The following is a 26371-nucleotide window of genomic DNA, read 5'->3' on the forward strand; positions in this document are numbered from 1 at the left end:
TCGTTTCCTGGAATAAAACACATGGTGTTTCTCACCAAGTCTTCATAGATGACCGGACAAACACTGTAACATTTTACAGGCATCACTGAAGTCATAAGGGGTCCACACTCCAAGCCAATAAATAACACGTTATCAAGCTGCTACTATAGTACAAGCAAAAATGTCCATTGTTGGGCAATTTGGTCTTAAAAGAGAAATGTGAAAGTTTTATGTCTGTTGTCGTGGTTTCCACTAGAGGCTTTTGTGAATTTCGGGAATCCCATTGTTGCCTCTTCAATTTATTGTTCCTTGCCCAAGTAAGAGGCACTCATCACTGCAAAGGTGATAAAATGAAAGAACACTTTTACGAATTGAGGCTAGGCGTTTCCTTGATCACCTACTTACAAGGAACCAACGATGAGAGTCAACACTGAACGTCTGACCATCGATGAGTAAAGAGCTTCTGGACTTTCAACAATGATGCTGTATATTCAGATATTTCTTGTATTAATCCAAGTGTCATTCCTCGTGGACTATCCAGTAACCGCAAATAACGATGCTGAAATAGGTAAGTAGAAAAATTGTGTAAAATTTTGTAAACCCTGTAGGTGGTGACTAAAATATAGCAAATACTTTATCTCAACCACAATGTTCCATTGAACAATAAATTTAGTGTTGTTTTAATAACCACTTTTTATCCCAAGAGCCATCATTTTTTACCTTTTCATTGCGCAGCCATATGAGGGCTTCTGTTTTGCAGGATGAGTTAATTTTATTTTAATGGCAGCATTGATTGTACCATGTTATGTATTGAAACACTTTGAAAATATATTTTGTGAAGTCTAATGGTCAATGTGCAGTAGAAATGAAATGTGAATTACAATACCACATTTATATAGCTTTGGTTCTGTTTGGACTTTTTAAAAAAATACAAAAGCTTTAAAAAAAGAACCAAATTTAAATTTATTTGGTGTCAACATATTTTGAGTCCGGTAAACCTTTTGAATCATCAATGGAGCTTACTGAGGGCTTGTTTTTTGAAGGCCAAGCTGTAGTTTTTTTTATTGTTTTTGGGTGTACATAAGACTTTTTGATCACTTTCTATTCATTTATTAAAAAAAACACAGCAAGTCTTAAATTGTTATTTTTTGCAGCGGTATCAATAAAGCAGTTGGCGGTACCAATCATGTATAGTTTTTTATATTTTTTATGAAACAAATCGGAAAATGAGTTTATTTTATTTTTATATCTGTTTGTTAAAAGTTTTATTGACCTTTTTAAACTTTTTTTTTTAAGTTCCACTAGGGTAGAAGAACATCTAATCAAACTTCTGCATTGCAGCGCATTGTGCTGTCATCATTACACTATTACACGCTGTATTAAGAAGGGTATATTTGTCATACTATAATGGCAACATTTGAGACCATAACTAGGACCCGCTTGCTAACACAATCCCTCGGCATGCCAAAATTGTGTTGCAGGGGGCATATTTGGTGATAGAGGGAGCCAACTTGCAATGTCTCACCATTTAGATGCTGCAGTTGCTATTGACACCACCATCCAAGGATTTAACAACAGGGATCTGTCATTACAAACAGATGTCAGTTCTACAACACATTCCAGTGCGACCCCTGAATCCATTCCATAGATTCCACTGTATCTTCCATCGTGCATTTATACGGCAGGGATAGAGAACTGGTTAAAAATATTACAGCAAAATTTACTGGGAATGTTTTTAATAGTAGATAGTCTGTCTGAGTAAAAAAGAAAGACCCAGGTGAATATACCCATTTAACTGAATGTGTTTTATTTACATCCGATTTCTGATTAATCTTCTCTCTGTGTGAATATACTCTTAGGATAGCTGATGCAAGTCTGATCGATGGGGGTCTCACTGAGGAGACCCCCATTATCCCATGAATGAGGGCCTGCGCCCCCCTCCTCTTTACTGCAGGCTTACCCTAACCCTCACAGTGAGGAGATTAAAAGGAGCGATGGCCATGCATGTGTGGTGCCGCCTTCTTCATTTTCAATGGGAATGTCGAAAATGAGCTGAATACAAGCCCTCGGTTATTGTTTGGCAGCCCCATAGAAATGAATGGAACGGCGGCCACGGATGTGCAGCCATCGCTTCACTCAATCTGATGTCACTGAAAGTGAGAGATAAGCATCCCTGCAGTGATGAGAAGAGACGGACACAGGTCTCTCAATCTCGGGATGGGTGGGGGTCTCAGTGGTGAGACCTCCACCGATCAGACTTTTAGCACTTATGCTAGCACTTAGCACTTAACACTTCAAGTATAGCCCCTTTAATTGGAGAAAAATACCAGAAAAAAACTGCTGCGTATACAAACCCAATGTGAACTAGATAACAAGATTTATTAAAAAGGAACCTGTCAGTGGTTTTAACCGGATTAGACAGACTATAGAGGCAGACTACTGAATAAGAGGTCTTTTCAAATATATGTTTTTAACTGTCCCATTTCTAAGCGTACCTGCAAAAAACGTTTTTAAAATCTTCCCATGCTGCATGTAAATTCCTGTGGTCCGGTGGGTTGGTCTGGACTGTGTCTTCTGGCCGCCAGTTTCAGCATATACCCCCCACCCCACCCCACCTGCTGCTGTGTGACGTCATTATGAGTGTGCTTTGAACTTTAAACATACAGAGATACATAATAGTGTATAAAAAAATGTTAACGCCTCATGCCCATGGCCGTGTCAGACTCTGCAAGCAGAATATCGCAGCCGAGTCCAACATGGCGCCCCCAAAAGATGCCATACTCACCTTTCCGGATCGGCAGTGCGAGTCCTGTCCGGCAAGCCGGCGCACATATGCAGACGCAGCTGGCGGTGGACGGTGAGGCTAATCATGCGATACTTCCGCTGTGCTCACAGCAGACGTATCGTGTGACGGACAGCTTCCATTGACCATAATGGAAGCTGGCCTTGCGTTTTTCGCGACAATTAGAGCATGCCATGATTTCTCTCAGGTTGCAGAATTCCGCAGCGTGAGCTTTGAAAGGCAGAAATCTATTTAGGTTCAATAGAACCTATTAGCTGTGGGATAACGCTGCAGATTCCCGCCGTGGCAGAAATCTGTCCGTGGGCATTAGCACTAAGGCAGGTTTCACACTAGCGATAGCCTATCTTGCGTTGCCAGAGTGAGTGAAAGCGCATGAGCATGAAACCATTGAAAATCATTAGTTTCATTTTCATGCGCTTTCACTCACTCTCGCATCGCAAGATAGGCTATCGCTACTGCGAAGTCGGCCTAAATAGTGTAAAACACTAGATTACAAAACAGGGAAGCCACCAGAATAAGTGAACAACCTCAATTCCCCCCAAAATATGACACAATTATTAATGACCTGCCCTCTAGAGATGAGCGAACATACTCTTTTCGGGTGTTTTTGCACTCGAGCACCACGTTTTCCGAGTAACTGACTACTCGTACAAAAAGATTCGGGGTCGCCGGGGGGCGGTGTGGTGGATCGGGGGGTAGCAGTGGGGAACAGGGGGGAGCTCTCCCCCTCCCCCCACTCCCCTCTGCAACCCCCCGCTCACCCCCGGCGCCCCCCGACTCTTTTCGTCCGAGTAGTCAGTTACTCGGAAAACGTGGTGCTCGAGTGCAAAAACACCCGAAAAGAGTATGTTCGCTCATCTCTACTGCCCTCTACTATCATATAACATACAAGAAATATAAGCAGAATGGGCAAAACAATATTGCAGCATCCTAAAAATCATCTTCATGGTTAATAAGCATATGCATCTAACATGTCATAATAAAAATAGTATGTGCATACTTGTAACACAAATGGAATAGGATCCCTCCCTATAAAACACAATAGTAGAGGTTATAGGCTATAGCATAAATATGCTAAAAATAACAGGCGGGGTGGTGAAGAGGGGAGACTACCCCAAGTGTACTGTCGCCTAAAAATGGGCAGGCTTCCTCAAGGGAAACAGAGCATGGTACTGTGTATGTACATATAACAAAACTCTTAATAACTAAACATAACACACATGTAAAAGGTGAAGAGTCGTAGGCTACGGTGAGGCCATTACAATCCACTTGCTCAAAGAATATAATTTAAAGGGGTTGTCCAGGGTTACAAAACATGGCTCCGTTCTTCAAAACACAGTGCCACCCTTATCCTTGGGTTGTGCCTGTTATTGCAGGTCAGCTTTCATTCACTTCAATACAGCTGTGTGGATTAGGTAGTCTGAAGATTATGTCGGCCATCTTGGACAACTGAAAATGAGTTCTTGAACCAACGGATCTGAGGGGCACTAAAGAGGAACTGGAGGCTATATACCCTCTGGTCCTTGGACAGAATTTTGTCTGGAAACTGGAGGATTGCTTTAAGCTCTGTTTATACTTGTATCATGGCTGCCATTATAAATGGTCATAGGAAAGATTCATACAGCACTCTGCTGGCTCACAATGGGGTCCATCAAAGTTCCATTGAGGTATTTACATTCAGTGCTTTCTAAATGTTTCTTTTGTGACTTTGCTATAGAAGTCTTTGAGCTTTTGATGTTTTCTAACTACTGTCATATAATGCTTTATTTTAATACAGAAATTAATGAAACTGTCATTTGTACTAAGGACTTAATAGAACTGGAGATTCCACGTAGATTTTTCTTGACAAAGAACCCTCCAATTTACGTAAGTTCAATTACTGGTAGATTCTCAGTTAACGAAAATGAAAAGAATAGTTCAAAGGCATGGAGACACCGGAATATATGGAAAATGGTGGTTGGAAACACCAACCTGTGTGTGGCATGTTGCCAAGTTAAAGGTAAAGTCCCTTGGTGCAAGCACCAAGTCATGACTGACTCCTAAGGTGACGTCTTCTTGGCAGACTGTTTTTGCAGGGTGGTTTGCTATTGCCCTCCCCAGTCATCTTTTACCCCCGCAGCAAGCTGGGTACTCATTTTACCGACCTCAGAAGGATGAGTCAACCTTGAGCTGGCTACCTGAACCATGCAGGGATTGAATCTGCAACCTTCAGGTTGTGAGTGAGAGCTTGCAACTGCATTTCTGCTGCCCTAACATTCTGCTCCACACGTAAAGGAGGCAAATCTGTGAGTGGCAGTGTCCAACATTGCTGCCATTTAGAAAGCTGACATCTAGGAACCAAGTCAATATTGTCAAATAGGAAGGGCTGCATGTGTCATATGTATCTGATAGAGAATGCGATGGGTAATCCAAATCAAATGGCATGTATCTTTATTCCTGCCAAAATGATTAACACTTTTTCTGTGACATGGAACACAATAGCAATCAACTTCAGGATATGCTCAATGTGCTTCCCATTGTTTCAAATCATCAAGGCTATCCTCTTCTCCCATTCACAATGCACTGCGAGCAACCACTCATCAGAAATGCTTGCACAGGCATCTTGGATCCGCTGTATAATGTGCAGCACACTCTGCATTTTCACTGATTAAACCCTAGACATCACTCCACAGATAAAAGTCTTAGAGGGTGACATCTGGCGAGCAAAGGGTCAACGATGCCCCATTTCCTCGAAAACTGCTGATCCAAAAACTCACATACATCACGTCCATAATATGGTGGGACACCACTAGAGATGAGCGAACGTACTGGTCCGAGCTTGATACTCGTTCGAGTATTAGCGTGTTCGAGATGCTCGTTACTAGAGACGAGTACCACGCGATGTTCGAGTTACTTTCACTTTCATCTCTGAGATGTTAGCGCGCTTTTCTGGCCAATAGAAAGACAGGGAAGGCATTACAACTTCCCCCTGCGACGTTCAAGCCCTATACCACCCCCCTGCAGTGAGTGGCTGGCGAGATCAGGTGTCACCCGAGTATATAAATCGGCCCCTCCCGCGGCTCGCCACAGATGCATTCTGACAGAGATCAGGGAAAGTGCTGCTGATGCTGGAGCTGCTATAGGGAGAGTGTTAGGAGTGATTTTAGGCTTAAAGAACCCCAACGGTCCTTCTTAGGGCCACATCTGACCGTGTGCAGTACTGTTGAGGCTGCTTTTAGCAGTGTTGCAAATTTTTATTTTTTTTTGTATATCGGCCGTGCAGAGCATTGCATCCTCAGTCTGCAGTAATTTTACATAGTAAAGGGCCAGTAGTGGTGAGGCAGGGACAGTGAAAAAGGTGAAAGAGATATACTGTCTATATAGGCAGTGGGCTTTTTCCAAAAAATTTGGGGAAAAAAAATCTATTTGGGCTGCCTGTGACCGTCCTCAGTGTACTGCGTCTCTGCTGGGGGTAGTAGTCCTAATTAATACGCAGCCAGCTAAGTGTTACAGCAGGCTTGCGCAAAATTCTTTCCTGGCTCTGCTGTGCGTTCCGTAAGCGAAGTCAGCCTCCAACCACAGGCCAATAAGCGGCACATTTAATTACAGCGTTCTGTTTCTGCACTACTGGTAATACACTATGCTGAGGGGTAGGGTTAGGCCTAGAGGACGTGGACGCGGGTGAGGGCGCGGAGGTCCAAGTCAGGGTGTGGGCACAGGCCGAGCTCCTGATCCAGGTGTATCGCAGCCGACTGCTGCGGGAATAGGAGAGAGGCACGTTTCTGGCGTCCCCACATTCATCTCACAATTAATGGGTCCACGCGGTAGACCTTTATTAGAAAATGAGCAGTGTGAGCAGGTCCTGTCGTGGATGGCAGAAAGTGCATCCAGCAATCTATCGACCACCCAGACTTCTACGCCGTCCACTGCTGCAACTCTGAATCCTCTGGCTGCTGCTCCTCCTTCCTCCCAGCCTCCTCACTCCATTACAATGACACATTCTGAGGAGCAGGCAGACTCCCAGGAACTGTTCTCGGGCCCCTGCCCAGAATGGGCAGCAATGGTTCCTCTCCTACTGGAGGAGTTTGTCGTGACCGATGCCCAACCTTTGGAAAGTTCCCAGGGTCCGGGGGATGAGGCTGGGGACTTCCGGCAACTGTCTCAAGAGCTTTCAGTGGGTGAGGAGGACGATGACGATGAGACACAGTTGGTTTGCTACGCCTACTGAGGACAGGTCTTCAGAGGGGGAGGCAAGTGCAGCAGCAGGGCAGGTTGGAAGAGGCAGTGCGGTGGCCAGGGGTAGAGGCAGGGCCAGACCGAATAATCCATCAACTGTTTCCCAAAGCGCCCCCTCGCGCCATGCCACCCTGCAGAGGCCGAGGTGCTCAAAGGTCTGGCAGTTTTTCACTGAGAGTGCAGACGACCGATGAACAGTGGTGTGCAACCTTTGTCGCGCCAAGATCAGCCGGGGAGCCACCACCACCAGCCTCACCACCACCAGCATGCGCAGACATATGATGGCTAAGCACCCCACAAGGTGGGACGAATGCCGTTCACCGCCTCCGGTTTGCACCACTGCCTCTCCCCCTGTGTGCCAACTTGCCACTGAGATCCAACCCCCCTCTCAGGACACAGGCACTACCGTCTCCTGGCCTGCACCCACACCCTCACCTCCGCTGTCCTCGGCCCCATCCACCAATGTCTGTCAGCGCACCGTCCAGCCGTCGCTAGCGCGAGTGTTGGAGCGCAAGCGCAATTACGCCACCACGCACCTGCATGCTCAAGCGTTAAACGTGCACATAGCCAAATTGATCAGCCTGGAGATACTGCCGTATAGGCTTGTGGAAACGGAGGCTTTCAAAAGCATGATGGCGGCCGCGGCCCCGCGCTACTCGGTTCCCAGTCGCCACTACTTTTCCCGATGTGCCGTCCCAGCCTTGCACGACCACGTCTCCCGCAACATTGTACGCGCCATCACCAACGCGGTTACTGCCAAGGTCCACTTAACAATGGACACGTGGACAAGCACACGCGGGCAGGGCCACTATATCTCCCTGACGGCACATTGGGTGAATTTAGTGGAGGCTGGGACAGAGTCAGAGCCTAGGACCGCTCACGTCCTACCCACCCCCAGAATTGCGGGCCCCAGCTCGGTGGTGGTATCTGCGGCGGTGTATGCTTCCTCCACTAAACCACCCTCCTCCTACTCCTCCTACGCAACCTCTGTCTCGCAATCAAGATGTGTCAGCAGCAGCACGTCGCCAGCAGTCGGTGTCGCGCGGCGTGGCAGCACAGCGGTGGGCAAGCATCAGCAGGCCGTGCTGAAACTACTCAGCTTAGGAGAGAAGAGGCACACGGCCCACGAACTGCTGCAGGGTCTGACAGAGCAGACCGACCGCTGGCTTGCGACGCTGAGCCTCCAACCGAGCATGGTCGTGTGTGACAACGGCCGTAACCTGGTGGCAGCTCTGCAGCTCGGCAGCCTCACGCACGTGCCATGCCTGGCCCACGTCTTTAATTTGGTGGTTCAGCGATTTCTGAAAAGCTACCCATGCTTGTCAGACCTGCTCGGAAAGGTGCGCCGCCTCTGCGCACATTTCCGCAAGTCCCACACGGACGCTGCCACCCTGCGCACCCTGCAACATCGGTTTAGTCTGCCAGTGCACTGACTGCTGTGCGACGTGCCCACACGGTGGAACTCTACGCTCCACATGTTGGCCAGGCTCTATGAGCAGCGTAGAGCTATAGTGGAATACCAACTCCAACATGGGCGGCGCAGTGGGAGTCAGCCTCCTCAATTCTTTACAGAAGAGTGGACCTAGTTGGCAGACATCTGCCAGGTCCTTGGAAACTTTGAGGAGTCTACCCAGATGGTGAGCGGCGATGCTGCAATCATTAGCGTCACCAATCCTCTGCTATGCCTCTTGAGAAGTTCCCTGCAAAGCATAAAGGCAGACGCTTTGCGCTCGGAAACGGAGGCGGGGGAAGACAGTATGTCGCTGGATAGTCAGAGCACCCTCCTGTCTATATCTCAGCGCGTTGAGGAGGAGCAGGAGGTGGAGGAGCATGAGGAAGAGGGGGAAGAGACAGCTTGGCCCACTGCTGAGGGTACCCATGCTGCTTGCCTGTCATCCTTTCAGCGTGTATGGCCTGAGGAGGAGGAGGAGGATCCTGAAAGTGATCTTCCTAGTGAGGACAGCCATGTGTTACGTACAGGTACCCTGGCACACATGGCTGACTTCATGTTAGGATTCCTTTCTCGTGACCCTCGCGTTACACGCATTCTGGCCACTACGGATTACTGGGTGTACACACTGCTCGACCCACGGTATAAGGAGAACCTTTCCACTCTCATACCCGAAGAGGAAAGGGGTTCGAGAGTGATGCTATACCACAGGACCCTGGCAGACAAGCTGATGGTAAAATTCCCATCCGACAGCGCTAGTGGCAGAAGGCACAGTTCCGAGGGCCAGGTAGCAGGGGAGGCGCGGAGATCAGGCAGCATGTACAGCATAGGCAGGGGAACACTCTCTAAGGCCTTTGACAGCTTTCTGGCTCCCCAGCAAGACTGTGTCACCGCTCCCCAGTCAAGGCTGAGTTGGCGGGAGCACTGTAAAAGGATGGTGAGGGAGTACGTAGCCGATCGCACGACCGTCCTCCGTGACGCCTCTGCCCCCTACAATTACTGGGTGTCGAAGCTGGACACGTGGCCTGAACTCGCGCTGTATGCCCTGGAGGTGCTTGCTTGTCCTGCGGCTAGCGTCTTGTCAGAGAGGGTGTTTAGTGTGGCTTGGGGAATCATCACGGATAAGCGTACCCACCTGTCAACCGACAGTGCCGACAGACTTACACTCATAAAGATGAACAAAGCCTGGATTTCCCCGGACTTTTCTTCTCCACCAGCGCACAGCAGCGATACCAAAACAATACGTAGGCTGCACCCACGGATGGAAGCATCGTTCTCTATCACCATAAAAAACGGGGACCTTTTAGCTTCATCAATCTGTGTATTATATTCATCCTCCTCCTTCTGCTCCTCCTCCTGAAACCTCATGTAATCACGCCGAACGGGCAATTTTTCTTAGGCCCACAAGGCTCAGTCATATAATTTTTGTAAACAATTTTTATACGTTTCAATGCTCACTAAAGCGTTGAAACTTGCACCTGAACCAATTTTTATTTTAACTGGGCTGCCTCCAGGCCTAGTTACAAATTAAGCCACATTAACCAAAGCGATTAATGGGTTTCACCTGCCCTCTTGGTTGGGCATGGGCAATTTTTCTGAGGTACATTAGTACTGTTGGTACACCAATTTTTTGGGGCCCTCGCCTACAGTGTAATCCAATTAATTTTTTGCCCACCTGCATTAAAGCTGACGTTACAGCAGCTGTGCTGGGCACTGCAATGGGATATATTTATGTACCGCCGGTGGCTTCCTGGCACCCACCCATGCTGTCGGTCCACATGGACTTCCCATTAGGGAGATGTACTTGCCTGTGTATACTTATAAAAACTCGAGCCTGACTGAGGCATGCAGTTTGGGCCGAAGCCCACCTGTATTTAATCAGACGTTAGCTCTGCTGTCCAGGGCACTGCAATGTGATATATTTTTGTACCGCCAGTGGGTTCCAGGGAGCCACCCATGGTATCGGTCCACACGGACTTTACATTAGGGAGTTGTACCTGCCTGTGTCTATGTATTAAAAACCCCGGTCTGACTGGGGCATGCAGTGTGGGCCAAAGCTCACCTGTATTTTATCTGACGTTACCTCAGCTGTGCAGGGCAATGCAATGGGATATATTTATGTACCGTCGGTGGCTTCCTGGCACCCACCCATGCTGTCGGTCCACACGGAGTTGTTACTGCATGTGTCCACTTCTAAAGAACCCCAGTCTGACTGGGGCATGGATTGTGGGCCGAAGCCCACCTGCATTAAACACGACATTACCTCAGCTGTGCTGGGCACTGCAATGGGATATATTTATGTACCGCCGGTGGGTTCCAGGGAGCCACCCATGCTGTCGATCCACACGGAGTTGTAACTGCATGTGTCCAATTCTAAAGAACCCCAGTCTGACTGGGGCATGCAGTGTGGGCCGAAGCCCACTTGCATTAAACATGACATTACCCCAACTGTGTTGGGCACTGCAATGGGATATATTTATGTACCACCAGTGGCTTCCTGGCACCCACCCATGCTGTCGGTCCACACAGAGTTGTAACTGCATGTGTCCACTTCTAAAGAACCCCAGTCTGACTGGGGCATGCAGTGCGGGCCGAAGCCCACCTGCATTAAACATGACATTACCTCAGCTGTGCTGGGCACTACAATGGGATATATTTATGTACCGCCGGTGGCTTCCTGGCACCCACCCATGCTGTCCGTCCACAGGGACTTCACAATAGGGAGTTGTACCTGCCTGTGTCTATGAATTAAAAACCCGAAGTGCCGAAGCCCACCTGCATTTAATCTGACGTTAGCTCTGCTGTCCAGGGCACTGCAATGGGATACATTTATGTACAGCCGGTGGGTTCCAGGGAGCCACCCATGCTGTGGGTGCACACAGAATTCCCATTGCGGAGTTGTACCTGCCTGTGACTATTTATAAAAAAACGCGGTCTGACTGGGGCATGCAGACACCTTGACAGAATGAATAGTGTGTGGCACATAGGTTCCCCATTGCTATGCCCACGTGTGCAGCTCCTGATGGAGGTGGCACAGGATTGGATTTCTCATTGCTTCTGTACAGCATTGTGGGCTATCGCCCCGCCCCTTTTAAAGAGGGTCGCTGCCTAGCCGTGCCAACCCTCTGCAGTGTGTGCCTGCGGTTCCTCCTCATGGCAGACGCACTTATAAATAGACATGAGGGTGGTGTGGCATGAGGGCAGCTGAAGGCTGCACAGGGACAATTTGGTGTGCGCTGTGGACACTGGGTCGTGCAGGGGGGGGGGGGGTTGGGCAGCATGTAACCCAGGAGAAGTGGCAGCGGAGTGTCATGCAGGCAGTGATTGTGCTTTGTTGGAGGTAGTGTGGTGCTTAGCTAAGGTATGCATTGCTAATGAGGGCTTTTTAGAAGTAAAAATTGTTGGGAGGGGGGGGCCCACTCTTGCCGCTATTGTGGCTTAATAGTGGGACCTGGGAACTTGAGATGCAGCCCAACATGTAGCCCCTTGCCTGCCCTATCCGTTGCTGTGTCGTTCCCATCACTTTCTTGAATTGCCCAGATTTTCACAAATGGAAACCTTAGCGAGCATCGGCGAAATACAAAAATGCTCGAGTCGCCCATTGACTTCAATGGGGTTCGTTACTCGAAACGAACCCTCGAGCATCACGAAATTTTCGTCCCGAGTAACGAGCACCCTAGCATTTTGGTGCTCGCTCATCTCTAGACACCACCCTGCTGAAAAAGAACACTGGGAATGTGCCATCTATATTGCACAGAGATAGAAGATGAAGAATAGACCCACTAACTTTGTGCCCTACACATGGCACCACACCATGACTTTGTGTGCCAACCATCTTAGAGGGATCTTTCCAGTGTGGGTTTGTGTTAGACCAATAGCGAAGGTTTTCTTTGTTCATCTTCCCATTCACGTAGAAGTTTGTTTCAACAGTGAAGAGTACCATCTCTGTGAAATGTGGGTCCCGTTGCAATTGCTGTGACACTCATTCCGCAAATTCAAAATGTTGATCGGGATCATCCTCATTGAGATGATGCAGCAACTGGATCTTGTACATGTGCCATTTGTGCGTAGCCAGTTTCTACCTGATGGTGGTTTGACTCACCCCGGGTGGGTTCTTGCAGAAGGATGAAAGGATGCCATTGTTGCTGCTCCATCTGTAGCAGTTTTGTTATATCCACTTTTTGGCAGGTCTAGCACAGAACCTGTTTGTCAAAATTTGGCAAGAAATTGCAACTGTGCCATGGCGGATGGGTGGTCTGTTAGGGTGCCGATTATTGAAATCTGCTGCAATGACTTAGGTACTGCGCTCCCGCGAGATCAGCACAATCTCTGTCCTCTTCTCTCATGTTAATATCACAATTATATCTGTGTCTGTAACAAATAGAAAACTAATAAATAACTTTGGTAGAAATAAAGGCACATCACATGTAAGCCAAGATTTGGATTCCTCATCAAGTTCTCTATTAGATACATATGTCACATTCAACCCTTCTTCTCAACTTGGTTTCAGGATGGTAGCTTTCAAAATGGCCACCGTGTTATACACTGTCCCTTACAGACTTGCTTCCTTCCCTTAGCATTATGCCACACTATTCCAAACCACTATTTTCCATTTATTTCGGTATCCCCATACCTTTGGACCACCCTGTATATTGTCTAACATATGAAGACTTGGGGGGTGTGGGTAATTATTGTGTAACTAAAAGAGTAAATATTATATGGAATATATCATGGTTACTTAGAGTATAAGGCTGTGTCTGGTACTGCAGCTCAACCTGTTCACATATATCCACTCTTGTGTTTGGCTTCAAAAACAATACCAAAAACTTAACCCCTCAGTGACCAAGCCTGTTTGCGCCTTAATGACCAGGCCAAATTTTGCAAATCTGACATGTGTCACTTTAACATGGAAAAACACCAGAAAGGTTTTGCATATCCAAGCGATTCTGACATTGCTTTTTCGCCACATGTTGTACTTCATTTAGGCGGAAAAAATAGACCGATAGAAATTGTGTTTATTTATTAAAAACGCCAAAATTGGGAAAATTTTGAAAAAATCTTAATTTTTTCACATTCCCAACTGCAATATCTTAATTACGTGCAAACATAATATAGAAATTGTTGCTAAGATTTATATTTCCACCCGTTTACTTTATTTTGGGCACACATTGGAAAAACTTTCGTTTTTTTTTTAACCATTTAGGAGACGTACAAATTTAACATTACTTTTTAGCATTTTGAGGAACACTTTGTTTTCCTACACCAAGCAAAGATTGGAAAGGCTCATGAGTGTCAGAATAATAGATACCCCCACAAATGACCACATTCTAAAAACTACACCCTAAGGGTGCCCACCCACTAGCGGTTTTTTACTGCGAAATTCGCCGCTTTTTTTTCTTCTGCAGGGGTCTTTGGGCTATGGGACATGCAAAGCTAAAATCGCGATTGCGCAAAATCGCGATATCGCGGTAAATCGTGACTTTGCGCGATCGCGATTTTTACATTACAAGTCCCATAGACCCCCTGCAGAAAAAAAAAACCTGCGAATTTCGCAGTGAAAAAAAACCGCCAGTGGGTGGGCGCCCTTAGGGCGCCCACCCACTGGCGTTTTTTTTCCCTGCGAAATTCGCAGCATTTTTTTCTCTGCAGGGGTCTATGGGACTTGTAATGTTAAAATCGCGATCGCGCAAAATCGCAATTTACCGCGAAATCGCGATTTTGCGCGATCGCGATTTTAACATTACAAGTCCCATAGACCCCTGCAGAGAAAAAAAATGCTGTGAATTTCGCAGGGAAAAAAAACGCCAGTGGGTGGGCGCCCTAAGTGTATTCACTGAGGGGTGTCATGAATATTTTTTTTTCAGGAATTAATTCAATTTAGAGGAGAAAAAGTAAAATTTCATATTTTTGCAAATCTATCATTTTAAAGACATATTTTTTCCTATAATTTACATGAACATGAGGATTTACACCCCAAAATGGATACCCCTGTTTCTCCCGTGTTCAGAAATATACCTATTGTGGCCCTAATGTTATATCTGAGTCCACAACGGGGCCCAAAATGAAAGGAGTAGTCAGTGTCTTTCAAAACAGAAATTTTGCTTGAAGTCCTTTTAGACCCCATAGCACACATGTAGAGTTCTTGAGCGCCCAAAACCATAGAAAACCCCCACAAATGACCCCATTTTGAAAACTAGACCCCTTAAGGAATTTATCTAGGGGTGTACTGCATATTTTGACCCCACAGTTTCTGAATGAATTCAAGCCAATCAGAAGGAAAAAATTGTGATTTTCGTTTTTTTGGCAATTCTGTCATTTTAAAAATAGCTTTTTTTGTACAGCACACATATGAATGAAGACTTGCACCCAAAAATGGATACCCCTGTTTCTCCCGTGTTCAGAGACATACCCACTGTGGCCCTAATCTTATATCTGGATGCACAACAGGGCCCAAAATGAAAGGAGTAATCAGTGGCTTTCAGAACATAGATTTTGCTTGAAGTCCTTTTAGGCCCCATTGCCCACTTGTAGAGTTCTTGAGCGCCCAAAACCATAGAGAACCCCCATAAATGACCCCATTTTGAAAACTCGACTCCTTAAAGAATTTATCTAGGGATGTACTGTGTATTTTGACCCCACAGTTTTTGAATAAATTCAAGCAAAGCAAAAGGAATAAATTAGGATTTTTGTTTTTTTTGGCAATTCTGTCATTTTAAAAACAGCTTTTTTTGTACAGCACACATATGAAGGAAGACTTACACCCCAAAAGGGATACCCCTATTTGTGCTGTTTTCAGAAATATACCCATTGTGGCCCTAATCTTATGTCCGCATGCACAACGGGGCCCAAAATGAAAGGAGTAGTCGGTGGCTTTCAGAACATAGATTTTGCTTGAAGTCCTTTTAGGCCCCATTGCCCACTTGTAGAGTTCTTGAACGCCCAAAACCATAGAGAACCCCCACAAATTACCCCATTTTGAAAACTAGACCCCTTAACGAATTTATCTAGGGGTGTACTGTGCATTTTAACCCTACAATTTTTGAATACATCGAAGCGAAGCAGTAAGAAAAAATTACGATTTTCATTTTTTGGGCTATTGCGTCAATTTAAAAACAGGTTTTTTTGTACAGCACACATATAAATGAAGACTTTCACCCCAAAATGGATACCCCTGTTTGTCCCGTGTTCAGAAACATACCCATTGTGGCCCTAATATACCCGTTGGATTTCAGGGTACAACTGAATAAATTCCAGGCCCAATTCCCCACTTATAGAGCCATTGAGCAGCCAAAACGATAAGGAAGCTCCTCAAATGACCGCATTTTGAAAACTAGACCCCTTAACGAATTCATCTAGGGGTGTACTGCGTATTTTGACCCCACAGTATTTGAATGAATCTAAGCAAAGCAGAAGGAAAAAGTTACGATTTTCAATTTTTTTGGCAATTTTTTAAATTTAAAAACTGTTTTTTTGTACAGCGTACATAGGAATGAAGACGTTCACCCCAAAATGGATACCCCTGTTTGTCCCGAGTTCAGAAACATACCCATTGTGGCCCTAATTTACTTACAGGACCCATGGCAAGGCCTATAAAGGAGGGAACAACCGTTGGATTTCAGGGCACAACTGAATAAATTCCAGGCCCCATTGCTTATTTGTACGGGATAAAAATTGACTCCCTAAAAATCCCCCCCCCCCCCCCCGCCCTACACACACTTCGCGCCCTTTGTGGCGTTCGCAAATCTTAGATAAAAGTAATAATGTGAACTGTGCGGTATTTCCAAAGACAGGGGTAATTACGGAGGCTGGTTGGAATGGGCCCATGGGGCAATAAAACCGGGTATCCCCCCTCCTCTCATGCTTTTTGGGGGTCATTTCTTGGCCTCAGTGGCAGGGACGGGGTGTGAAAAGTGGCGTTCCATGAGTCTCCGTAAGCTTGATGAGGTGCGGCGGTTTCGCACAGAAGGTGCTCAACAAGCTGCTTCTGGAACTGCATGAAGGCGAACATTCCCGGGGCTTCTTGTAAAATACATATTACAGGTAGCGGTCTGAATAACGCCGGGCTCTCGCAGCCGTAGGCGGAATCTGCTTGCAGAGGCCTGCAGCGGATCCCATCTGTGAGCCCGGCTGTGACCCTGCGTACGGCCGCGTAATGTACTGCGCATAACTGCGTACTTACACGGGCGGTCATGCGCAGTACACCTTTTTTTTGTTTGTATTCCCCGCACCGTCGCTTAGCGATGACGTGGGTACCCACAGCCCTATACAACGTAGTTGCGTATGGGCAGCGGGTATATCCGCGACAATGGAGCACAATGGGCTCTATGTTGCGGATAGCCGCGGTAAAATAGAACCTGCTACGTTCTCTTTTCTGCGAGTGGATTACACAATTCCAACCCACTAATGTGAGCGGAATTGTGTAATCCAATGCGATTGATCTGCGTATTACCGCAGATCAGACGCATGCGGAATCCGTAATTCCTATCCAGTCATGTGAGACCGACCTAAGGTAGATCACTACCTTTTTATCACATGACCAGGGACCGCTCAACGAGGCCACCCATCACTGCTCCAGGCTCTCGGCGACCGTTGGTCGCCTGGGAGCAAGGAGATTTTAAATTTCCTGGGCTCCCCGACTTCTGCGCATGTGTCCGGTATTTTGCCGGCGGTCACATATGCAGAATCCGCGTAAGTTCACTGATGAGGATCGCGTCGGGGTGCAAATACGGAAAAAAGTTTCATCTCCTCTCACCGATCGCATCGGTGAGGGGAGATGAAACTTCAATTTTTTTTAAAAACTTTTTTACGTGATCGCCATTATCCATTGTATAACGGCGAACCCATGATCAGGAACCGCTCACCGCGGCCCCCGTGAAATCTCCAGGCTCTTGGCTACATTTTGTAGCCAGGAGCAGGGAGGATTTCAATTATCCTGGCAATCCACAGCTTTTGCGCATGCGTCCGCCATTTTGGCGACGGGCGTGTGCGCAGAAGCTGGGGTAAGGTCCGTGGATAAATCTGGGGGCCTTATGTGCGTACTTTCATCCTCCCTTACGGATATGATCCGAGAGGGAAGATGAAACGTACACTTTTTAAACTTTTTTAAAACTTTTTTAAACTTTTTTTTACACTTTTTTTTTAAACTTTACATGATCACTGTCATCCATTGGATGACAGTGATCATGTCCCCAGTGACATCCCTCTGCTCTTGGCTACACATGGCAGCCAGGAGCAAAGGGATTTTGAATTTCCCGGGACTTGAGCCCCTCTGTGCACGTGCCCGATGTCAATCATCGGGCGCGCATGCGCAGACGGGCACTTCGGGTCCCGGGACATCGGGACATCGCAGAGGACCCAAGGTGAGTATTTTCACCTCCCCTCATGGATCCGATCCATGAGGGGAGGTGAAACTAGCACTTTTTAAAAACGTCTTTAACTTTTTCGCGATCGCCGCTATCCATTGGATTGGCAATTGTGTCAATCCATTGGATAGCTATCCATTGCACATAAGGCACATCTGGCCACCTGCACAGACATAACACACGTTGCTGTTCACACCAACATACCAGGTTGTGCATACAACATATAAAGGAAACTCCACCCAGAGCTCAGGCATCATGCTGACATAAGAAAACAGTGTGAAGCATCATCCATCTGACACACACATAGGACATCAGATGTCTGCAGGCCGTACCTGTCAAGGGGAAGGGAAGAGGGGGTCTGCATATGATACAGACAAGGACTACAGGTGTCCAGACTGTCTTTAAGGAAGACGAGAGACACTTCAGACAAGCATGCACCACACCAGCTCTGAGTGGGATTGAGGCCTCATGTCCACGGGATAATTGTTCTTTAAAATCCGCAGCGTTTTTCCCGCACGCGGATGCGCGCGCCCATAGGGATGCATTGGACACCCGCAGGTAGTTAAATACCTGCGGATGTCATTTTTCCTTCAGGCGCGGATTGCGTGTGCCGGAAAAAAAACGCGACATGCTATTGAAGCCTATGGAAGCCGTCCGGATCCGCGGAACACCCGTACCAGAATTAAAAGTTACCTGTCCGGACGCTCCGGATCTTCCCTCCGTCGCGGCCGGATCTTCTTTCTTCGGCCCGGCGGATGTGCCCGGCGCACACTTGCGATCGCAATATTGCTGTGTTTTTTAATGCAAACATCACTAGGATTTCTAATGTTAAAAGCACAATGCACAAAAATCGCTAAATCACAATCCTGCGATTTTTTGGTGGTGTGTTTTTAACATTAGAAAGTCCTAGTGACGTTTGCGTAAAAAACCGCAATGATATTGCAATCGCAAATGTGCAGGAGCCCTGAGGGCTTATTTAGACGACCGTATATCGGATGGGTTTTCACGCTGAGCCGATATACGGTGTCCTTGTCTGCAGGGGGGGGGATGGAAGAGCCAGGAGCAGGAACTGAGCTCCCGCCCCTCGCCACTATTTGCTATGAGAGGGGTGGGATGGGGCGTAGCTAAGCGGTGTTACTTAGCTCCGCCCCCGTCTTGCCCACTCCTATTGCAAATAGTGGCAAGGGGCGGAGAGGGGGTGGGAGCTCAGTTCCCGCTCCTGGCTCTTCCATCCTCCTCCCCCTGCAGACAAGGACAACGTATATCGGCCGGGCCTGAAAACCGAGCCGATATATGGAAGTCTAAACAAGCCCTGAGGCTGCTATTACATGGCAGTATTTCTTCCCTGCAAAGCACAGGTGGAAAAATGCTGATTGTGTATGGCACGTGGAAAAATCCCGGTGATTGAACTGATTCTTCCAAGTGCTTCCAATCAGCATTTCTCCACCTGCGTTTTGCATGAAAGAAACGCTTTTGTAGTAGCAGCTTAACCCTTTTCTTTGCAAACTGCACAGCTTAGAAGGAACACTGATGCTAATGGTAGTGCATAAATACAGATGTAGCAATTACATTGCATATGGGTGGCATGTATGTAGGAAATATAAGCAAAAGCAAAAAAAACAAGTGTACTGCGCATGACAGCGTGCGTGAGTACAATTTTGAGCCATACGGGGCGGTACGCAGGTTCACAGCCGACCCCCACAAAGTTTCACACTTATGGCCGTGTGAGCCCGTCCTAATACCGGTATAAAGCCGGCTGTAATTACTGTTATTCATTATTTTCTGTCTCTTTTACATATTGAATGTCTCCTTCAGATTTCTGATCTGCACCTGAATGACGCAGAATGTCGAGGAAGAGAAGATGATGATTACTATATATTCAGCATTCAGACGAATTTCACAGACTGCGGGACGATAGTGGTAAAATGACACTGCAATATTACATATGTAATAACAGTCACAAGGCGACTTCTATGTAGTTCATGCAAAAGGTATTTCCAGTATACTCTGCCTGGGACCAGTGCTTTCTGGGGCTCCCATCCCAGAACCTTAGGCCTTATTCACACAAACGTTTATGGAAAAACATTTTTGCTGCAATAAAGCATCAGGTGAAAATTGTTATCATCCTAAGCATTGGATTCCAATGCTTTCATTTAGATGGGCGATTTTCCAGCACGTAAAATTGGCCGGCAGGAAGAGATAACACATACGCTGTGGATTACAGCTGTTCGCTTTTACGTGCCGCCGGAAAAGACAGGTCTGTCCTATTTTTTGGCCGCGATCAGCTGGCAGCACCTATAGAAGCCATAGAAGATTTTAGTAGCGGCTCGCACTGCTAAACTCCCTCCCATCTCTCCCCGTCCCTTTGCCGGCAACTCCCATAGCTTCTATGGGAGCTTCTATTGCCACTATCAGCTGGAAAAGGGAGGGGGAGAACTTAGCATCGCTATACTCTCTCCCCCCGGGCAACGGAATTCCAGGCTACAGAGTACATACATTTCACCAGGCTGTCTGAATGGGCAAGAAAATGCAAGGTTTACCCCCCATTTGGTCGTGACTTTCTCTGGCTTATGCAATCACATCGCCCGTGATGCAGGTGGACAACAATCCCATCGCCCGTGTGAAAGAGGCCTAACACTCAGTGACCCTCACCCACCACTATGGAAGTCCAGTCCTTTTACAGGTCGACACTTTTTAGGAATTTTAACCATGTGGTTGTTTTACTGCCCTATTTTTTTTTTCTTCAGCTACCAGAATTATTTTTGCAGCATTTTTTTCCCACGACATATAGGGCTATTTTTAAAAAAATTTTTTCACTGGCTTTTTTTCCCCGTTTTTTAGTTTTATTGGAGGTAAAAAACTAAAAAAATAAAGACTTTAAATTTATAGTTGTTTATTTTAAAAATTAGTATATTACACTTTTTTTTCTTTATTTCACACTTTTCCACTGTAGGTGGGGCATCCACAGGAGCAGCCTCTTTAGAAACCCCAGTTACAGGGAAAATACCCCCTGTAGTGACATTAGTCACTGGCAGAGCTGATCTGGGTCAGTAGGACCCTACAGCTCTGCTGTTGCAGGGAACACCTGGCGGTCACGTGACTACCAGGTCAAATAGTGAAGTGGCACTTCTGCTTTCTCCCTTTATTACATAGTGCTCATTTAGCACTATGTAGAAAGAGAGGAAGGCAAAAGCAGTTAAAAAACGCTTCAGTCTTCTCCTACAGGGCCTTAGCTGTGATTAACAGCCGAGGATCCAACCTCAACCAGTCAGGATTGAAGCACAGAACCAAGAGCCGTAGGTTTATGATGCTTGAACCTTAATGGGTTAATGGAGGCTACAGGTAATTTTTGGAGAACAGCAAATCAAATATTCAGCATCTGTGTTATATTCATCCTCACTGACTCTTGGTGCAAAGTAGTGCACATTACATGGCAGGCACCAATGGGATAGCTTGGCTGCCAAAGTTCCATTAGTGCTGTTCACTGGTATCACTTGCATTTTACAGTTGCACCAAAGGTTTTGACAGCGCAAATCTCTACTGCTTGTTACAAGTTTTTCCACTTCATGCATTAGTCAGGAAATATTAGTATAAATACCAGAAGTCATCATGCTAACACTAGAGGAATACTATATTCTAGCACTGCCATTTCTATTTACTTTCATCCCAGATCTTGAGACATAGACAATGCAGCTCAACCAACAAGAATTGTCTCTATGGTTGTCTTCCAGGCATCAGATGACACCCACATTGTATTCAGCAACACTATACACAGCAACTCCTCCGATGTGGTCACAAGATCTTATATCAATATTACTTTTGCCTGTCGCTACCCAATTAACTACATGGTGCAGCAGCCAAAAGGGGAGAGCAGGATCAGTGTTAATGTTAGGTAAGTGTTAATTTATGGAGGTTTTATGCTGCTTACTAATTGTTTTCAGTAACAAACACTGAGGGGAGCTTGTGATGTTTTCTTTTTTTTGCACACCTCTGTATGTATAGCTAGGATAGCAGGCAAATTATGGTAGATGGGATAAATAGATTGTGTAATGGCGGCTTCACACAAGCAGATGCATATTTGCATGCACCTCAGCACTGTGTATTTGCATAATTAACTATGCTTTGTTGTGTGTGCATCAGCGTGTTTTACTTCATTTTCTGCGATCACAAGACATGCTCATTTGTGCGGCAAAGACACACTGATTAAAATGGCCAAATAGTCTTAAGTAGTTAGAGCAGGAAAAAAAAATGAAAGTGTTTCATGAATCCCCTTGCGTGTGCATTTGTGCACTTTCCATTGACTTTTATGGAGACCTTTGGTGCGCAAATAGGCAGAAAAATAGAGCATGCTGAATTGTTTTCTTGCACAATGTGCACGCAAAATATGTAAATGTGACTGAACCTATTAAAATCAATAGGTTCTATTCTCTGCATATTCTCTGGTATTGATACCTGTGTAATGCCGGCCTAACTGTAATTCACATCAGGTTGCTGTCTTCCGGTATGTGAAGTAGCTGCTCATAGCCGCTTTACTTTTACAAGTAGAAAATGTGAAGTAGAATCTATGGTTTTTCTATCTCCACTTTTTCTCTGCACTACTTTTGATAACTCTACCTCATCCAACCAGAATTTGTTCATTAGTCTCTGGGAAGGGCCTCCTTTTACTATATTGTCTATTTCTAACAGATTTGCACTTAATTTTCAGAACCATAACTTTAAGCACAGAAGATGGAAACTTTTCAGTCTCCATGATGCTGTACAAGGATGAAGAATTCCAGGACATGTGGACCACAGTCCCATCTCTTACCCTTGATGATAACATATTTGTCAGAGTTTATATGGTAGGTTCATTGTGATGTTAGTGAATCTGGAAGGCAGCATTCCTGCACGTCAATGTCAGACCTTTTAACACTGATGAGGGGCAATGACCCCTTAACAGGCTGTCTGTACATGGTTATCTTTTTCTTCTGGAGAAGACTCTGGATTTGGCTCATTATTCCCAGTCATTGTTACAAGTCTTGTTAAAAAGTCTGACGTTGACTTGCAAGAATGCTGCCTTCCATTAGGTGGAGCTGTCGAGGCATTGTTCCATCATCCTTTTTGCATATTTCCCAGAGGAGCATGCATAGTTTCCTCAGACACCTTCTAGGTGCTCTCCACAAGGAAAAATGATACCCCTCCTGACCCATGTCTATAGTCCTCTAACTAGTATAAACTTACTGTATAGTGATGTACTAATGTACTAGATGGCGCTAAAGAGGCATTGTTCAAGCTTCCCATTTGCAATTTTTGTTTGCATTCATCCTGTATGTGCGGACAGCTCCTGATATACACGCTAAACACATCCATAGAGTTCCATAGTCAGACAGAGGCCAAAAGAATGTCCTGGTCTCTGTCTGCTCAGCATATGCCAGTAGGCCAAGTAGACTAGGCTTTTTTGTCCCGCTGTGTGCAAGAAAAAATGTATGTTAAATGTGCATGTGTAGCCTATGGATGATGGATTCCATAGTATGGCATCCATCACAGGCATCTGTTAAAGGGGTTCTCCAGGTATGGGATATTGTTTACCTACTAACATCTGATCGGTTGGGGTCTGCCACTTGGGATCACCGTCAATCAGCTGATTGAAGAGCCTGCGATACTTGGGTGAGTTTTGTGGTGTCTTCTCAGACTTGGGACATCAGTGTCATTGGTCAGCACCCCCCAATGGTGAAATAAAACATCACCTTGTACTCACTGAAATCCATATCCTGCCTGTGTAATACATGGACAAACAGGGTCTTATAAAGATGCTCTTAGCTCCAGCTAATTGATGGAAGTCTTGATGAGGAAACCCCCTTCTTGTAACTGAAAAATGCCCTAATAGGACATATTATGTGTTGTTACATTTGGATATTAATTACGTTATAGACAAAGTGTAAAATCATTCAAAGGACACTCCAAATGAATAATACATTATTTTTCTCAAATTCATTCATTTGTAGATGCTCTAAATATCGTTCATCAAACTAACAAATTGTAATTGGCAAGTGATGATTTTTGTTTGTAGCCATTGTAAACTATTACATGTATGCAAGTGATATTTTTTTGAATTGCTTTATCAATTTTAGAACGACTTTGCTATTTATTTGTGATGAATGTGTCACCTGTGTATATCAATATTCCCAATCATGGTTATAAGACTTGTATAAAGAGTCTAAGACTAATTTTCATATATGTGTATGGCAGCATTGATTTGTCCTCAGTAAGTCTCTGCTGCCCCCTGCTGAAAGATGTTTTCTCATTAATAAGTAGACATAACTTCAGTGACAAGAATGGGACTTTTTCCTTATTATCTTACAGATTCCAGAACATTTTATTATAAAAGTGGACAAATGTTGGGCCACTCCAACAAATGACCCTTCTCATCCCGTGCAGTACACATTTATCCAGGACAGGTGAGCGTAAGAAAAATGTACGGATGATTAAAAGCACTACTCTGGCCATCAATAAGAAAATATATCAAGCCTGTTCTTATTCCATCTTGCAGTTTAAAGTATATAGGCGACACGTGATCAAGGTTGTTTTTTCATCATAAGCATATAAAATGGACTAGTAATTATTAGGAAATTATAGTACCAGTGTTTCTGGTGGCGCAATGCCACACAGCTCTGGTACATGCACGTCACACACACAGCTCTGGTACGTGCACGTCACACACACACACAACTCTGCTACATGCTTGTCACACACACACACAGCCCTGCTACTTAGCTTTCGCATATGAGCTGCATGTGTTTTACAAACTTCAGCTGCTGGCTGAGGTGCAATCATGCTTTGTCGCTGTGTCATGTAAGCTGCATTAGCTTCACAGTGGCGTTGAACCGTCTATGGTGACATAGTTGCACGACAGTGACAGTTTGTTTCAACCCTGGACAACAGTTCACGATTAAATGAAGGCTGGACTGGTGTTGGCGGCATTAGCACAGGAGATGACATTATATCATGTTCAGGGTAATGAAGATAGTGATGAAGGACTATGCTTCAATGTTTTTAATCAATATGCACTGCCAGCTATGTATGTGGACATTTGTGGGGTGTCTTTTATTGGAGTCTCCACACAGGTGTCCAGCTGTCTCACAACATACAAACTACCAGACTGAGTACTGCTGTATCCATAGCAACTGAGGCTGCAGGGGTTTGTGGAGAATATAGTCCACCCATAATCCCTCATTCAGCTCAGACACCATGTGACTGATCACATGATGGTGATGTCATCACAGGGTCTGTCAGCACACGAGCTATGTATGTGCAAATCTGCAAGGTGTCATTTATTGGAGTCTCCACACAGGTGTGCAGCTGTCTCATAACCAGGTACAAACTGCCAGACTGAGTACTGCTGTATCCATAGCAACTGCGGCCACAGGGGTTTGTGGGGATGTAGTCTGCCCATAATCCTTCATTCAGTGCAGAAGGAAGATAAAGGACCTGTGATGATGTCACCGTCATGTGATCAGGGGGCAGAGCTAAAAACCAGTAACTGATATCACAGGTGCTGTCATGCTCTGCATGAAATGCACACGCCACACACACACAAATTGCTGGACAAGTGATCATTAGTAGTTTGATAAGTCCACAATGCAGGCCACAAAGAAAGTCCTCTCCTTCAGTCAAACCACTTAGATGCCACAGTCAACATTGATTGCAGCATCTAGGGATTTAAGTGGCTGTGGTCTGTGTTATCTCTGATCCCGAACATTGCAACAGAGTGTCACTTTTAATACACATGTATGAAGGCTGGCTTTAAAGATCTGGAGGCAGCGCCGGTTGACTTTAACCCATTCAGGCCACAGGATGTATATGTATGGGGTTAATATGGCACATACACAACCGGTGTCGGCTGTCTTGGACAGCTAACACTAAGCTGCAATCACACTGGCATCGCTGTACTTGTAATTTGCACGCACGTGAAAATCGCACATTATTACCTACAGGAATAAAAGCGCATTACACTCGCATGAAGCTCGCATGCATTTTTTCTGCTCCCATGCAGAAGAATGAGCGATTCTTCAACAGAATGACATGGGTTTTTTTTGTATCACTTCTTTTCACTGTGCTTGTTGTAGAAACAAGACGCACGGAAAAATTGTGAAATGTCAGTTGTTTTTTTTTTCTCTTCGCTTAGAATTTTTAAAAAGTTTTTCAGTACATTCTATGATACATTAAATAGTAGCATTGAAAAGTACAACTCTTCCTGCAAAAAACAAGGCCTCATACAGCTACGTCGATGTATAAAGGAGTTACGATTTTTTAAAAGGGGAGAGGAAAAAACGAAAATGGAAAAAATGGGCTGCGTCATTAAGGGGTTAAAGGAGCTGCAGGAGTTTCTGATAAGTAGTGGTTGTGTAGCGCATGTGACAAACATCTCCTGCATTCTTCATATGTCTGGGCTGTGTGGATGGGGGGCAAGATGGAAAAACATTAGAGATGAGCGAGCGTACTCGGAAAAGCACTACTCGCTCGAGTAATTTGCTTTATCCGAGTATCGCTGTGCTCGGGTCTGAAGATTCGGGTGCCGGCACC

At 45.6% G+C, this 26371-nt stretch overlaps 1 protein-coding gene across 1 annotated transcript in view; it reads left to right on the forward strand.

Annotated features, from left to right (window-relative positions):
- The first annotated feature begins 420 nt into the window (after window positions 1-420).
- Window positions 421-26371, forward strand: part of LOC136619782 (alpha-tectorin-like) — a 56500-nt gene continuing 30549 nt past the window's right edge. The window contains exons 1-6 of the mRNA XM_066594545.1: window positions 421-547; window positions 4560-4648; window positions 19625-19729; window positions 21541-21701; window positions 22515-22650; window positions 24152-24246. Coding sequence (XP_066450642.1) covers window positions 457-547; window positions 4560-4648; window positions 19625-19729; window positions 21541-21701; window positions 22515-22650; window positions 24152-24246 — 677 coding nt within the window. The 5' untranslated portion in view covers window positions 421-456. The remainder of the gene's footprint in view (window positions 548-4559; window positions 4649-19624; window positions 19730-21540; window positions 21702-22514; window positions 22651-24151; window positions 24247-26371) is intronic.

The sequence above is a fragment of the Eleutherodactylus coqui genome, chromosome 3, assembly GCF_035609145.1.
Source record: "Eleutherodactylus coqui strain aEleCoq1 chromosome 3, aEleCoq1.hap1, whole genome shotgun sequence".
Taxonomy (NCBI): Eukaryota; Metazoa; Chordata; class Amphibia; order Anura; family Eleutherodactylidae; genus Eleutherodactylus; species Eleutherodactylus coqui.